Source organism: Pimephales promelas, chromosome 3 (assembly GCF_988280905.1).
Source record: "Pimephales promelas chromosome 3, fPimPro1.hap1.1, whole genome shotgun sequence".
Taxonomy (NCBI): Eukaryota; Metazoa; Chordata; class Actinopteri; order Cypriniformes; family Leuciscidae; genus Pimephales; species Pimephales promelas.
This window is the reverse complement of record NC_142771.1, coordinates 3,322,605-3,337,790: the sequence shown is the minus strand read 5'-3', so window position 1 is coordinate 3,337,790 and position 15,186 is coordinate 3,322,605. Positions and strand designations below refer to the sequence as shown.

The 15,186-nt window shown below is 40.7% G+C and overlaps 1 protein-coding gene and 1 pseudogene across 7 annotated transcripts in view; both read right to left on the bottom strand.

Moving 5' to 3' along the window:
* Window positions 1–15,186, bottom strand: part of LOC120486165 (uncharacterized) — a 67,366-nt gene that overhangs the window by 33,933 nt on the left and 18,247 nt on the right. Inside the window, exon 4 of one of the 6 annotated variants that reach the window (XM_089129085.1) lies at window positions 25–60. The exons of the other annotated variants lie outside the window; for them this stretch is intronic. Within the exon in view, the coding sequence (XP_088985211.1) occupies window positions 45–60 (16 nt within the window). The 3' untranslated portion in view covers window positions 25–44. The remainder of the gene's footprint in view (window positions 1–24; window positions 61–15,186) is intronic. 6 annotated transcript variants of the gene reach the window in all.
* LOC148981863 (uncharacterized) lies at window positions 2,283–12,519 on the bottom strand (annotated as a pseudogene). The gene is made up of 2 exons (XR_016155305.1): window positions 12,447–12,519; window positions 2,283–6,377 (listed from the first exon to the last, which is right to left on the bottom strand). The product of XR_016155305.1 is annotated as an uncharacterized LOC148981863 (transcript).

Genomic DNA, 15,186 nt, shown 5'->3' with positions numbered 1-15,186 from the left:
AGTGGGAGGAGCTTCACTGATGATGAAATACAGTGGGTGGAGCTTCAATGATAATGTAATCTGCCAAAATTTCAAAGTTATTGAGTTTATTTTTATGCTCATGGACAACAAATTAAAATAAATGTAAATTCTTCCAAATATAATTAATGATAAGAAAAAAAGTTGAAAGCATAAAAAGAAATAAAAATAGGCTACATTATAGTGACCAACAAATTCTCACAGTCTGTTCACACTAATGACATGAGTTAGTGTCAATTTACAGGAGATCTGAAGACATCAGCATAATAAAAGAGGAGAAAACAGGAACTATTGTCATGAAATAAAGAGTGTTTTCAGCAGATCTGTTAATATTGATGATCCTCAGACTATCAACACTCATTCAACAAGCCATTCAGGATCATCAGCAGATCATCTCACTTTATTCTGAGTGTTTGCTGTTAGAAACACATTATTTGAGTCAGGATAAATGATAAAAGCCTGTAAATCTGCTAAAGTATATTGAAAGACGTTACTGTTTTTCACAATATAGGCCTTAACATGGATAAATCATCAATAACAAAATATGTCAATAACCTATCTTTACGAACCTCTATAGGCAAATATCTACAACACCATAATATGTCTACATATGGTTGGACTTTATAATTACTATTAATTGCAATAAACAGAGGTGTCAAAAATATTCACATTCATTACTCAAGTATAGATACTTTAGGTTATAAGAAATTCTTAACCAAGAGAAGTATAGATTTCTAAAGGCCAAATAATGACTATAATGTTATAATGTTAGTTGAAAATGTGGGATGCACTAGGCTACCTGTTTCAGTTTCTTTGAAGGGATATTTTGACCCTATAATGTAGAGTTGCAAACCCAAACACACACGCTTTCTCTCTCTATTTAACACATAATCTTCTCTTCTCTCTCCGTCTCTCTCTCACACTCACTCTCTCTATCTCACACTAACACACACTCTTTTCTCTCTCTCTCTCTCTCTCTCACTCACACACACACACACACACACACACACACACACACACACACACACACACACACACACTCTAACGATTATCTTTGCCACTTATCCCGCGATTGTACAGTATTGTAAAAACGGCTGTCTCCAAATCAATATTTGACGCGATTTAACCCGTATTCTTGGGCAGAAAACTGTTGATTTCTCCGTCGCTTACCTCGACTCTAGGTTTCCCTCAGAGGAGTTTTGCCGCTTTGCACAACCAAATATCACTGCAGCCTCTCACAGGTTAAAAAGGAAAACACAAAGCCAATCAGTTTAGCGATGTGTGTTCAGGGGGCGGGACTCTATTATTATCCGTGCGTGTTATTGGTCAATTTTTTGAACGATGACAAGCCAGAATGACAACATACCTAAAAGAAATAAGAGTAACGACGAGGCTATTTTTAAAACGTAGGAGTAGAAAGTACAGATAATTGCGTGAAAATGTAAAAAGTAAAAAGTCGGCTGAAAAATAATTACTCCAGTACATGTATAGATATCTAAAATTTCTACTTAAGTAAGGTAACGAAATATTTCTTGTACTTCGTTACTTGACACATCTGGCAATAAAGTAATTCAATCATTAACATACATGTTACAGATTTGTACAGAAACTGACAATGATCATAAAACTCTTCATAAGCCACACTTCATATATTTATCTGTATTCTCATGCATAGATTTGAAATTCCCCCACATTCGTTAGTCATACAGGAGATGACTCCATTTCAGAAGATGAGGATGATGATGAAGTTGTTAGGGTGGAACCTCATTTGTACAGCAATGTGTACAGCTATAACGCTAACATTAGCAATGCATTATCAGAGCCTGTTTCTCTCATTATGATGAGACGCTGAATGCTACATTACTTATTCTAACTTGTGTTAGTGAGAAAAGAGAGATACTGTGGAGTGATACCATTACCCAAATTATAATAAAATGATGTTTAACTAGGGTGACCACCTGCTAATAAGCCCAAGGGGGGACAAGGGGTATGTTTCTGAGGGACAATGTGGGACACTGCACCCCACGGGCAGACTCACTGATAGTGGTTTACCCATCTAGAATTGTTACTATTGCCTTACTGTTTGTACATGAATAATTGTTTAAAAAAAGCACATACCTTAGCACATACATTAATAATGCCCTATTCCCTAAACATGTGTAATTGCTGATATATGCCCATGAATAGGCCAACCAATGTGTATTTTTTTTCTAAATAAAGATGAATATTTTGAACATTCAATGAATTGACAGATGCACTTCCACTTACGATTTACTTTAGCTATTTAATTTCATTTATTTTTTATTACAATTAATTCACTTTAAATCAATAAAAATATAAAATTATAGGATTAACAGGAATTACAGTTGCTCAACACCACAGGAACAGTTTAAAAAAAAGTCTAAGAAAAGTCTAAACTCACAACTCCAGAGGTTCGCGGAACGAGAAGGTGCGCTGTCATGACAACAATGAAAAAGTTGACATCAACCTAGTCAGCAGGTCACGTGGGAGTGGCAACCAGTGCTGGGGAAGTTCACTTTCTACATGAACTAGTTCAAAGTTCAGTTCACACATTTTAAAATGAACTAGTTCAGTTCAAAATTTGCACAGAAATGTAAGATTTTTCCCATCTTCACCGACCTCGTTATAAAATCCGTTTAAATTATCATACGACGCCTTTGTCGACACTGGTGGCTTGTGTTGCCAGATTGGGGTTTTTTTTCGCTACATATTGAGCCCTGTTTAGGGTGAGTTTTAGCCGGGATTTCGCCTGGAAGGCTCTATAGAAATCTGGCACCCCATTGAACGAAAGTTAAACTGAGAGAGCGTGTGTTCCCAGACACCAGAAAGAACGAGTTCCCACGTTCATCAGGACAGGCAGTTAAACAATACGTTCAGTTCACCCAAAATGTGAACAAGTTCATGAACGTGAATGTGTTCAGGCACAACGTTTGGCTGCCTGGGTCTTGAGGATATAGAGACTTTTTTTTTTTTTTTGAGCAAGCATTGCTGATAATCTTCTCACCCCCCTGTAATCCAAGATGTCCATAATAATAATAATAATTCATTAAATGTATATAGCGCCTTTCTGGACAAACGAGTTAACGAAACTTTGCAGCAAAACTTAACTCAGAACCGAGACTCTCACGGAAAAGAAAAGAAAGCTAAGAAAGGAAAGAAAAGTGAGACGAGTTGTTGGATGGCGTTGAATGGAAGCTGTTTAACCCATGGATGTTCTCCTGATGTTGTTTGGGTTCGTTTGTCTGCTAGTCTACTACATTGTTTCTTGTCTATCGGGTTACTCGTCATGCTTCTCCAGCACAACTTTCAGATAACTCTCAGATAACTCCAAGATGACTCCAACCCTTTGTTCGGGTCTAGAATTTTTAACTCAAATGTTTGTCCCGCCTCCTGGAAGAGTTGGTATTTCCTTCAGCTCTCATCATAAATCATCTGTTATCTTGGATCCCCATTCTCTCCAGCTTTAGCAGAGAGTACAGAGGATACAGTTTAGACATGACTATTACAAGAAAGAACACCAAACAATTTACACAGATTTCACTCAAGCCATTTTCTGAATCAAGATCCAACATGACATCATGACTTTTGCGTAAACATATACGCCACTTTCGCGCCAGGTGGCGTGTTATCTCTACGCATTTTGAGCTATCCGCGTGTATGCGTATATGCCGACGCCATTAACGTCCGCGTCATTTCGCGTGTCTGTACACGCAGTCAACTCTCCAGTCATAAATGCCATTAACCCCAGTGACGGTTAAGTTCAGGGATGGGGTTGAGGTAAGTCATATCTTTTTCTTTCCTAGGATGGTAAGGGAACAGTCATAAATGCCATTAACCCCAGTGATGGTTAGGTTTAGGGACGGGGTTGAGGTAAGTCATATATTTATATAACGTTAAGTCAACGGAGTTCATAAACACGCTGAAAGGCGATTATGCGTCTTGATAGCACGCCAAAAATGGAAATACGAATTGGTGTGTCATACACACACTATTTCATGAGATCAGTCTGCAAGATCATATGATCTTACTGATAGGAAACATGATACACTTTCATTCACACATCTAATAGTTATAACAATTACATGACTTCTATGTGATCTAAGCATAATAGGTTTGTTGGCTAGTGTAGACTAGGTGGAACCGGGATCTTTATGGTTCTGGAATGTTGATCTTAGGTCCGGAGTGTTGAATTCTGTTGGAATGAATCCCATGGGAGATTCATTTGTGTTTGGTTCACCCTCAACTCCTACATGTGTTTTCAGATTTTTTTTGGCACACTGAATATCGTCACAGTGTGAACACTTTGTAAGGTTTTTCTCTAGTGTGGATCTTCTCATGTTTTTTCCGATTTTTTGACAAACTGAATCTCTTGTCACAGTGTGAACACTTGTAAGGTTTTTCTCCAGTGTGAGTCCTCTCATGTGATTTCAGATTTGTTGACTGACTGAATCTTTTGTCACAGTGTGAACACTTGTAAGGTTTTTCTCCAGTGTGGATCATCTCATGTGTTTTCAGACGTGAAGGCATACTGAAACTCTTGTCACAGTGTGAACACTTGTAAGGATTTTCTCCAGTGTGGAGCCTCTCGTGTGTTTTCAGAGATGATAAGTAACTGAATCTCTTGTCGCAGTGTGAACACTTGTAAGGTTTTTCTCCAGTGTGGATCCTCTCATGTGTTTTCAGAGATGATGAGTGACTGAATCTCTTGTCGCAGTGTGAACACTTGTAAGGTTTTTCTCCAGTGTGGATCTTCTCATGTGTTTTCAGATGTGAAGACAGACTGAATCTCTTGTCGCAGTGTGAACACTTGTAAGGTTTTTCTCCAGTGTGGATCTTCTGATGTGTTTTCAGGTTTGCTGATTGACTGAATCTCTTGTCGCAGTGTGAACACTTGTAAGGTTTTTCTCCAGTGTGAATCCTCTCATGTGTTTTCAGGTTTGCTGATTGACTGAATCTCTTGTCACAGTGTGAACACTTGTAAGGTTTTTCTCCAGTGTGAATTCTCTGGTGTATGATTAAATCTTTCCCTGTTGCAAAAGTCTTCTCACACTCAAAGCACACATACTCTCTCACAGCAGTGTGAGTTTTCTGATGTTTATGTAAATATGACAGCTGTGAAAAACTCTTTCCACACACAGAACATGAATGTGGCTTGTCCTTCATATGAATTCTCAGGTGTGTCTTCAGGTCTGATGCCCAGAGAAATGCTTTGCCACACTGATCACATGAGAACGGCTTCTCTCCGGTGTGGATCCTCATGTGAGCTTTAAGGTTTCCTAATTGACTGAAATTATTCCCACATTGTTTGCATGAGAACGGCTTCTCTCTGTGGATTATCATATGTCTCTCACGATTGTATTTGTGTGTGAAACTCTTTCCAAACTGAGTGCAGGTGAATGATTTCTTGGCTTTTGTTTTCTTTAAATATGTCTTTTGAGTCTTTGAGTTGAAAGGATTTTCTTCAGGTTTGACATGATGTTCCACCTCCACTTCACTCAGTTCTCCACTCTCCTCCTCCACTTCACTGAGTGAAGAACTGGGTGAAGTGGAAGAGGAGAGTGAAGAACTGGGTGAAGAACTGAGTGAAGTGGAGGAGGAGAGTGAAGAACTGGGTGAAGTGGAGGAGGAGAGTGAAGAACTGGGTGAAGAACTGGGTGAAGAACTGAGTGAAGAACTGAGTGAAGTGGAGGAGGAGAGTGAAGAACTTTCTTCACTCTCCTCCTCCACTTCACTCAGTTCTTCACTCTCCTCCTCCACTTCACCCAGTTCTTCACTCTCCTCCTCCACTTCACCCAGTTCTTCACTCTCCTCTTCCACTTCACTCAGTTCTTCTCTCTCCTCCTTCACTTCCATCAGTTCTTCTCTCTCCTCCTTCACTTCACTCAGTTCTTCTCTCTCCTCCTTCACTTCACTCAGTTCTTCTCTCTCCTCCTTCACTTCACTCAGTTCTTCTCTCTCCTCCTTCACTTCACTCAGTTCTTCTCTCTCCTCCTTCACTTCTCTCAGTTCTTCACTCTCCTCCTTCACTTCTCTCAGTTCTTCTCTCTCCTCCTTCACTTCTCTCAGTTCTTCACTCTCCTCCTTCACTTCTCTCAGTTCTTCTCTCTCCTCCTTCACTTCTCTCAGTTCTTCACTCTCCTCCTTCACTTCTCTCAGTTCTTCTCTCTCCTCCTTCACTTCTCTCAGTTCTTCTCTCTCCTCCTTCACTTCTCTCAGTTCTTCTCTCTCCTCATTCACTTCCATCAGTTCTTCTCTCTCCTCCTTCACTTCTCTCAGTTCTTCTCTCTCCTCCTTCACTTCACTCAGTTCTTCTCTCTCCTCCTTCACTTCCATCAGGTCTGAAATGAAAGAAAAAAAAATCAAATTTTCAAATGTTGTAAAATCTAAATAATTCAAAGAGATAAATATGAATGGAGATAAAAAAAAAATATCCCAGAAGTAACAGACAACTGCTATAAACTACTACAATAATTTATGTATTTCTATAAATCAATTATACATCCACGAAACTCCCCATTAATGAGATACACTGATCTTCCAGTTATTATGTTGAAAATCATTATAGACAAAAATCCCATGTTTCTGTATTGAGAACTATTAAAGTGTTAATTGCAGGTTACATTTTTCACGAAGATAATACATTGTGGTTTTGCCATGTTTTTTTTTTTTATACCAAAATGGTGGGTATAATATGAAACGTTGGTACTTTTTTCTCCCCTCCCTTCCACTAGGCTGGGCGTGACGTAATAAAAGGGACTCCAAGCCAAGAGTTACAGTTAGTCTAACGGCAAGTCGGCTAGCCACGATTTCTGGCAATTTCCTCCCCACTCTCACGCCAGACTGGTTCAAATTTGTAGGGCTGTGGTCCATCAAGAATTTGATGGTTTCCCACCTCCTCGGTCTCCCGGTCGTTCTCCATAGTCAAGCCACAAACAGTAGGAATCTAGAAAAGTATGGGTTGCTAGTAGGGTTGCCACCTGTCCTGGTTTTACCGGGATTGTCCTTCTTTTAATAACCTGTCCTGGGAAATTTAAGCACTCTCCCGGGACACTGAATGTCCCGGTTTTCGAAAGGCTACGTGAATATGTATGTTCAAACTGTTTAGTGCGGTCGCATGCACGACAGAGAGGGAGAGACGGAGCCGGCTCTCCCTATAAGCCCCGCCGCCACTAGGGGCCCCCTAACTACAGATGGTAGTTACCGGTGTCGCCGCTCAAAGTGTGGGAGGAAAATGCCTTTATTTCTTTATTCGTTCATGGTGAGTCCGCATCGTCAACTTCATCTTTGCAGCGACACAGTGAAAACACAAGTTTCTTAATAAATTAATATTTAAATTAAATGTCTCCTTGCTATTTTTTTACACATTCACTTTTGCTGGCTCATTATTTTATCATTATCCTGTATAGCCTATTTAACTTATTAAATCAATATAAAGGGGCGATTTGTCCACTAATGGCTTAATAAACGTCTCAGGTTACGACTGTAACCTATGTTCCCTGAGAACAGGGAACGAGACAATACGTCGAATGACACTATGGGGAACGCCTCAGGCGTGAGAGGTGTCTGAAATCAAATATCAACTCACAGTAATCATGTTGACTGGCGACAGCCCGTGCATCATCAGCTTGAATGATGAGCGCGTCAATCTGTATGTATAAGAAGGGCACCTTGAAACCGTAACATCCTATCGTCTGAAGGGACTGTTGCAGGCAGGCCCCGAGGCATGGCAAAGAGACTATTGTCTTGTTCCCTGTTCTCAGGGAACATAGGTTACTGTCGTAACCTGAGACGTTCCCTGTTGAAGGGAACTCAACAATACGTAGAATGACGCTATGGGGAACGAAATACCCACTCTGCCATGCTGTGGGGAGTGCATGCCGAAAAGGCAGTGACAACTGTCAGAACCAGTAATTCCAAGGAACACTGAAACCACTCACCCTATGTCACATCAAGCTGTCAGTGACAGCACTCCCTACCGGTCATAGCCCAAGGTAATGAACCAAGAATAAAAAAACAGAACGTAATCACGTGGGTAAATCTGGGCCAGCTCAAAGGCTTTAGGACCACAACGTCCAAATAGAAGGGGTCCCTTCTAGGGAGTATGGCTAGGGGACCAAAGAGACCCCCAGCCAGTCACTATTGAGGAGAACACACCTCCTGAAATGCCCCCAGGCTGGCCTGGTGATCTGTACTAAGACACACAGTCTGGCCATAGCCTGTCCGTCCAAGACAGAACCTCTGCAAATTGCCTAGGAAAGGCATCCAAAAACTGAAGGCCTGCGAAGCTGGCAGAAACCATCGAGTTTTGGATCACAGAGACGGGATCCTCCGGAGAGTGTGACTCAACCTCAAAACAACGGGAATCGTTCACTCAATCCACGAGTTTCCACCCAGTGCTCGCTGTTGAGCACTGAGGAAGTAAGAGAGGGATCAAAATCAGGAAGGTCAATGAGACCTAAGATCAGATGACCCCCTGTGTGGGGAGCTCCGAAACATGAGGGCTCATGTCAGGAAGGCCGTACATTGTGCAGCCTGAAACCCAACGACCACAGCATGTGGAAGCTCATCCCTCAGGAAAGCCAGAAGCCAATAACCCGACAGACCCATAATGTGGGATTACCTTCGAAAAAGGTCTAATGATGAGATCTAAAACCACCAGTTGTGGGAGATATCTTGAATAAGGGAAGTGCCTGTTGTAATTTATTGCGACAAAAGACACATCTAGAAGGGACCGAAGCGTACCACGCGTGACCCTCACCCTAATAAATGGATTTTAGAAAGTACACAAGACATCTCGTTGTGTGACTTACCACAATAATAGGTGAAGTATGGGTTCGTGTACTTCACTCTGAATTCAGGAAGGCCTGTTGAGGCCTGTAACCTGGCAACCACAGTGTGTGGGAGCTCATGACTAGGAAGGCCTGGTAAAGCCTGTAACCTGGCGACCACAGTATGTAGGAGCTCATAACCATGAAGGCCTAGTGAGGCCTGGTAACCCAGCAACCACAATATGTGTGAGCTCATAACCAGGAAGGCCTGTTGAGGCCTGTAACCCGGCGACCACAGTGTGTGGGAGCTCATGACCAGGAAGGCCTGGTAAGGCCTGTAACCTGGCGACCACATCAGGTGGGAGCTCGTACTCAGGAAGATCAGTGAGACCCAGCCTGGTGACCACAACCTGTGGGAGCTTACTCCACCAAGTGGAAGTTAGCCAGAGAAGGGTGTCCTCGTAGCCTACTTAAGCGACTGGACGTCTCTTAAAGTGGGACCCGAGGAAAAACCAAGGGTCTGAGCTACATAAGAAGGGACCGAAGCGTACCACGCATGACCCTTACAATAAGAAATGAATTTTAGCAAGTACACATGACATCTTGTCGTGTGACTTACCACAATAAGAGGTGAAGTATGGGTTTGTGTACTTCACTCTGAACCACAGTATGTGGGAACTCATAACCAGGAAGGCCCCTTTGAGGCCTGTACTCTAGCGACCACAATGTGTGGGAGCTCATAACCAGGAAGGCCTGGTGAGGCCTGTAACCTGGCGACCACAGTATGTGGGAGCTCATAACCAGGAGGCCTGGTGAGGCCTGTAACCTGGCGACCACAGTATGTGGGAGCTCATAACCAGGAAGGCCTGGTGAGGCCTGTAACCTGGCGACCACAGTATCTGAGAGCTCATATCCTGGTGACCACAGTATGTGGGAGCTCGTAACTAGGAAGGCCTGGTGAGGCCTGTAACCTGGCGACCACAGTATGTGGGAGCTCATAACCAGGAGGCCTGGTGAGGCCTGTAACCTGGCGACCACAGTATCTGAGAGCTCATATCCTGGTGACCACAGTATGTGGGAGCTCGTAACTAGGAAGGCCTGGTGAGGCCTGTAACCTGGCAACCACAGTATGTGAGAGCTCATATCCTGGTGACCACAGTATGTGGGAGCTCATAACCAGGAAGGCCTGGTGAGGCCTGTAACCTGGCGAACACAGTATGTGGGAGCTCATAACCAGGAAGGCCTGGTGAGGCCTGTAACCCGGCAACCACAGTATTTGGGAGCTCATAACCAGGACCTGAGATCCTGTCTCCCGCAGGAGTTACGCCTCCTGCGTGTCCTACTCCCCCTACTGGGAGGAGGGGGTGCACGGGAAGCCACAATGGTCTTCTGGGTCTGTCTGTGATCCTCAGACCATGACAGACCAGGCCCCTCCACCTGCCTGTGGCTGGGCAGAGGACCTCCACGTTATGCAGCTCTTAAACCCCGCAGAATGCGCCCTCCCTGAACTTATCGACCACCGTCTCGACAGAAGGGCCGAAAAGCTCGGAAAACGAAACCGGCGAATCGAGGAGAAAAGTTTCCTTTCTCCCCGATGTCAGCCTGGTAGAGCCACAGATGTCTCTCCGTGGCCACCATATCACTGATGGAACAAAAGATTGCTTGGTGGCCCGGAGTCCCGCAGCAGATCGGTCTGGTAGGCCTGAAAACCACAAGGAAAGGGAACAACTTCGAAAACAAAAGGGAACAACTACTAGTTGACTAGAAAACACTTTAGTCGGAGGCAGCCGTTATTCCACATATTTTCGAGCCACCAGAGCGGAATGAGCGAGCCGAGGAATATTCAGAAATGCGCTCTCCGCTCACATGCTCTGATCGGAACAAAGGAATATTGATATTAATAATTATTCATTAGTTTATCTCATACACTGCCCATCATTTTAATCCCATATCAAACACAGTTATGTTATGTCTATTTTCATTTTAAATAGACCTGCCTTGCCAAATGGATTTCTCTTCTTTTATTTTTTACATTTTGATAGCTGCACTTTTATTTTCTGTTTTTTGAATTCCACGCCAGTTATGAAACAGCTGCACTTTTATTTCTTTATTTTTTAACTTGCTGTTATGTTATTTGATTTATATAGTTAATTTGTATTTAGATACTACTTGTACATCAGTAAATTAGAACATTTTAAGCTTGTTGCGTATGTCATTAGCATTGTGTTGGGGTGATGGGGGCAGTGGGGCTTAAATTCCCCCTTGTCCAAATTTGGGGAGTGACCGAAAAAATTTGAGAACCACTGCGTTAAGTCAAACAACCATGTAAAAACGTTGTAATCCAGGTTGCTGGTCCCTCTTATGACATTATCACCAAGTAATTGTAAAAAAAAATATGTGACCTTTGAAGAAACCCCAATAAATGTTATTTTGACGTATTTTAAGAGAAATGTTGACATAAGCCGCGTTTCCACCGCAGGAACTTTCCCCAGGAACTAGGAACTTTGGGGTGGTACTCGGTGTGTTTACACCGCAGGAACCAGGGTCTAAATGAAGTTCCGGGTAAAAATTTCCTCCCCAGAAAGTCCTGAAAAGTACTTTTTCAGAGTTCAGGAACTTTCGGGGTGGGACTTGTACGCTGAACATGCTGATTGGTTCTTACCAAGCTATTTTTTCTGCCCGATGGCGCGTTCGTCCCATCCAGCTCACGGTCAATGTCCGCTGATAACAAACGTCTACTTTTATATCTAGCATTATGAGCTTTCTGAATACGCTCACAAAAAAAAAAAAAAAAAAAAAAAAAAAAAAAAAAAAAAAAAATCGCACACAAAAAAGCAGCAAAGCTTGAATCTCCTCCATACAAAACTCAAAACAAACGCGTAGGCTAGGAAGAGCAATCGCACGCAGTTCAACGTCAACTTCCCGCCCTGGACCGGTACTTTAGTATGCGGTGTAAACGCAGTAAGCAAGTGGTCTGGGGAAAAAAAAGTTCCTGTGAAAAAAGTTCCTGGGACAAATAGTTCCTGGTAATTGCAGTGGAAATGCGGCTATATACCTATTGAGTACTTTAATTTACACATTAATTTGTTGTGGTGGTTAACCTGCAATTTACAGTTTAAATGTGTTTGATCACATAATTATCTAACGTGATATGAACATTAAAATACACAATACTGGCATATTTTGACACCAACAGATTGATAACTAAATTACATTAAAATCTTTCTAAAACGTTTGAATTATTAAGGCCCGTTCAAGAAACAAAAGATCAATTGAATTTCCCTGCAAGAAAGAACACAAATGTTTGCAGTAAAGCGGAACAGATTGTACATTTTGAAATTATTATTATTTGTTATACAAGTCTGTAAAAATTTGCACAGTTTAGGTCAACGTTCTGATAACATTGTTAACAAATTGTAAACCATATATAAAATACATGTAAAATAAAGCTATTTAGTTTGACTTGATGTTGACAATTGATATGAAACTTTACTGACCATTTTTTGAAGAAAAAAAAAAACTACTTTTGCAGCCATTTCATAGTTTATCTGTTTATCTAAAAGTTATTATACGCTTGAATGTTTCTAACATGAATGTTCTTTAGCATCATGAATGAATGAATAAAGAATAAACACCAACCTCTTTGTTCTTCAGCATCTTCAGTGTCTTTTATTCTGCAGGGTTCTGGATCACTCATGTTCTCACTGTCCTCTTTAATAAACTCAGTCTTTGCAGATTTCAGCTCTTCCTGATGCTCTGATGCTCGTCTTTACTTGTAGCTGATGGGAATTTACAGCATTTATTGGAGAATTACAGTTACAAGAGCTTCACTGATGATAAATTACAGTGGGAGGAGCTTCACTGATGATGTAATCTGCCAAAATTTCAAAGTTATTGAGTTTATTTTTATGCTCATGGACAACAAATTAAAATAATGTAAATTCTTCCAAATATAATTAATGATAAGAAAAAAAGTTGAAAGCATAAAAAGAAATAAACATAGGCTACATTATAGTGACCAACAAATTCTCACAGAGTTAAGTGTCAATTTACAGGAGATCTGAAGACATCAGCATAATAAAAGAGGAGAAAACAGGAACTATTGTCATGAAATAAAGAGTGTTTTCAGCAGATCTGTTAATATTGATGATCCTCAGACTATCAACACTCATTCAACAAGCCCTTCAGGATCATCAGCAGATCATCTCACTTTATTCTGAGTGTTTGCTCTTAGAAACACAATATTTGAGTCAGGATAAATTATAAAAGCCAGTAAATCTGCTACAGTATTTTGAAAGACGTTACTGTTTTTTACAATATAGGCCTTAACATGGATAAATCATCAATAACAAAATATGTCAATAACCTATCTTTACGATCCTCTACAGGCAAATAACTACAACACCATAATATATGAATCTACATATAGTTGGACTTTATAATTACAATTAATTGCAATAAACAGAAGGGTCAAAAGTATGCACATTACTTACTCAAGTAAAAGAATAGATACTAGGGTTTAAAGTCTCAAAGCTTTTTACTCAAGTAAAAGTGTAAAAGTAGCCCACTGGTTTCAAAACTACTTTTAAGTATAAAAGTAAAAGTAATGTATGGATAAAAATTCCATTAAGGACAAAAGATAAGCTATATATTTCTAAAGGCCATAATGACTATAATGCTAGAATAAAATGTTAGTTGAAAAATTTGGGATGCACTAGGGTACCTGTTTCAGTATCTTTGTGGGGATATTTTGATCCTATCACACACGCTTTCTCTCTCTATTTAACACACTCTTCTCATCTTCTCTCTCTGTCTCTCTCTCTCTCACACACACACACGTCTACCTCACACTAACACACACTTTTCTTTCTCTCTCTCTCTCTCTCTCTCTCTCTCACACACACTAACGATCATCTTTGCCACTTATCCCGCGATTGTCATACAGTATAGTAAAAACGGCTGTCCTCAAATCAATATTTGACGCGATTTGACCCGTATTCTTGAGCAGAAAACTGTTGATTTCTCCGTCGCTTACCTCGTCTCTAGGTTTCCCTCAGAGGAGTTTTGCCGCTCTGCACAACCAAATATCACTGCAGCCTCTCACAGGTTAGAAGGAAAACACAAAGCCAATCAGTTTAGCGATGTGTGTTGAGGGGGCGGGACTCTATTATTATCCGTGCGTGTTATTGGTCAATTTTTTGAATGATGACAAGCCAGAAGGACAACATACCTAAAAGAAATGTGAGTAACGACGAGGCTATTTTTAAAACGTAGGAGTAGAAAGTACAGATAATTGCGAGAAAATGTAAGACGTAAAAAAATAGAACCTACTCATTCGATTTCTTTTTTAATCAAACTAGCTAATCAAAACAATATATGAATAGTCCATTTAACATTTGTAAAGTTAGTTTGTAACAAAATTTGAGCCGTTAATGTAGGCTATGTTTTTTCGCCCTTTTGCAAACATCTTTTTTTCTTTTTCTTTTCGAAAGATCATGATGTGTTATCGGGCCTATACTGTTGTATTCCAGGGTACACCATACATCGATGGAGTCGCCCCTGCCGAACCCAGCAACATTTCATTTTATGATTATCCAAAGCGTCTTACCGTTTAATTGAGGTGTTTTTTTAATGCAATTGAAGACGAAAAGTAAAGTCATGAACACAATTCTTTCTTCCTTTTTCTTTACAGCTAGTGATGTTTAGGTGATCGTTAAATAAAGTACAGAATTGTTTAATATTGGTGTTGTCTATTCTTATTTGTTTTCTTTGCATTCAAAATATCAAAAAACAGGTTTTGTAATGTTAGCATGTAATGTATATTAGACCATTATAGGTTGAACTGAAAGAGAAATTGGAATTTGAATAAAAAAACAAAACATTGTAATATACAGACTGATCTCATGAAGTAGCGCGTGTATGACACGCCAATTCGTATTTCCATTTTTGGCGTGCTATCAACACGCATAATCGCTTTTCAGCGTATTTATGAACGCCGTTGACTTAACGTTATTACTGTATATATAAATACATGACTTACCTCAACCCCGTCCCTAAACCTAACCCTCACTGGAGTTAATGGCATTTATGACTGTTCCCTTACCATCCTAGGAAAGAAAAACATAGTTCCCCAGATGTAGATCTACATTTTGCTTTGTTTTGGTCGGACATTTGACGGCGTGTATGGACACGCGGAACGACGCGAACGTTAATGGCGTAGACAAACACGCATACATGATAGCTTAAAATGCGTAGAGATAACACGCCACTTGACTCGAAATTAGCGTGTATGTTTACGCAAAAGTCATGATGTCATGTTGGTAATATAATATCACATACTATTTTTCAGAAGATAGTTCAATGTGTAATTGTATCCCTT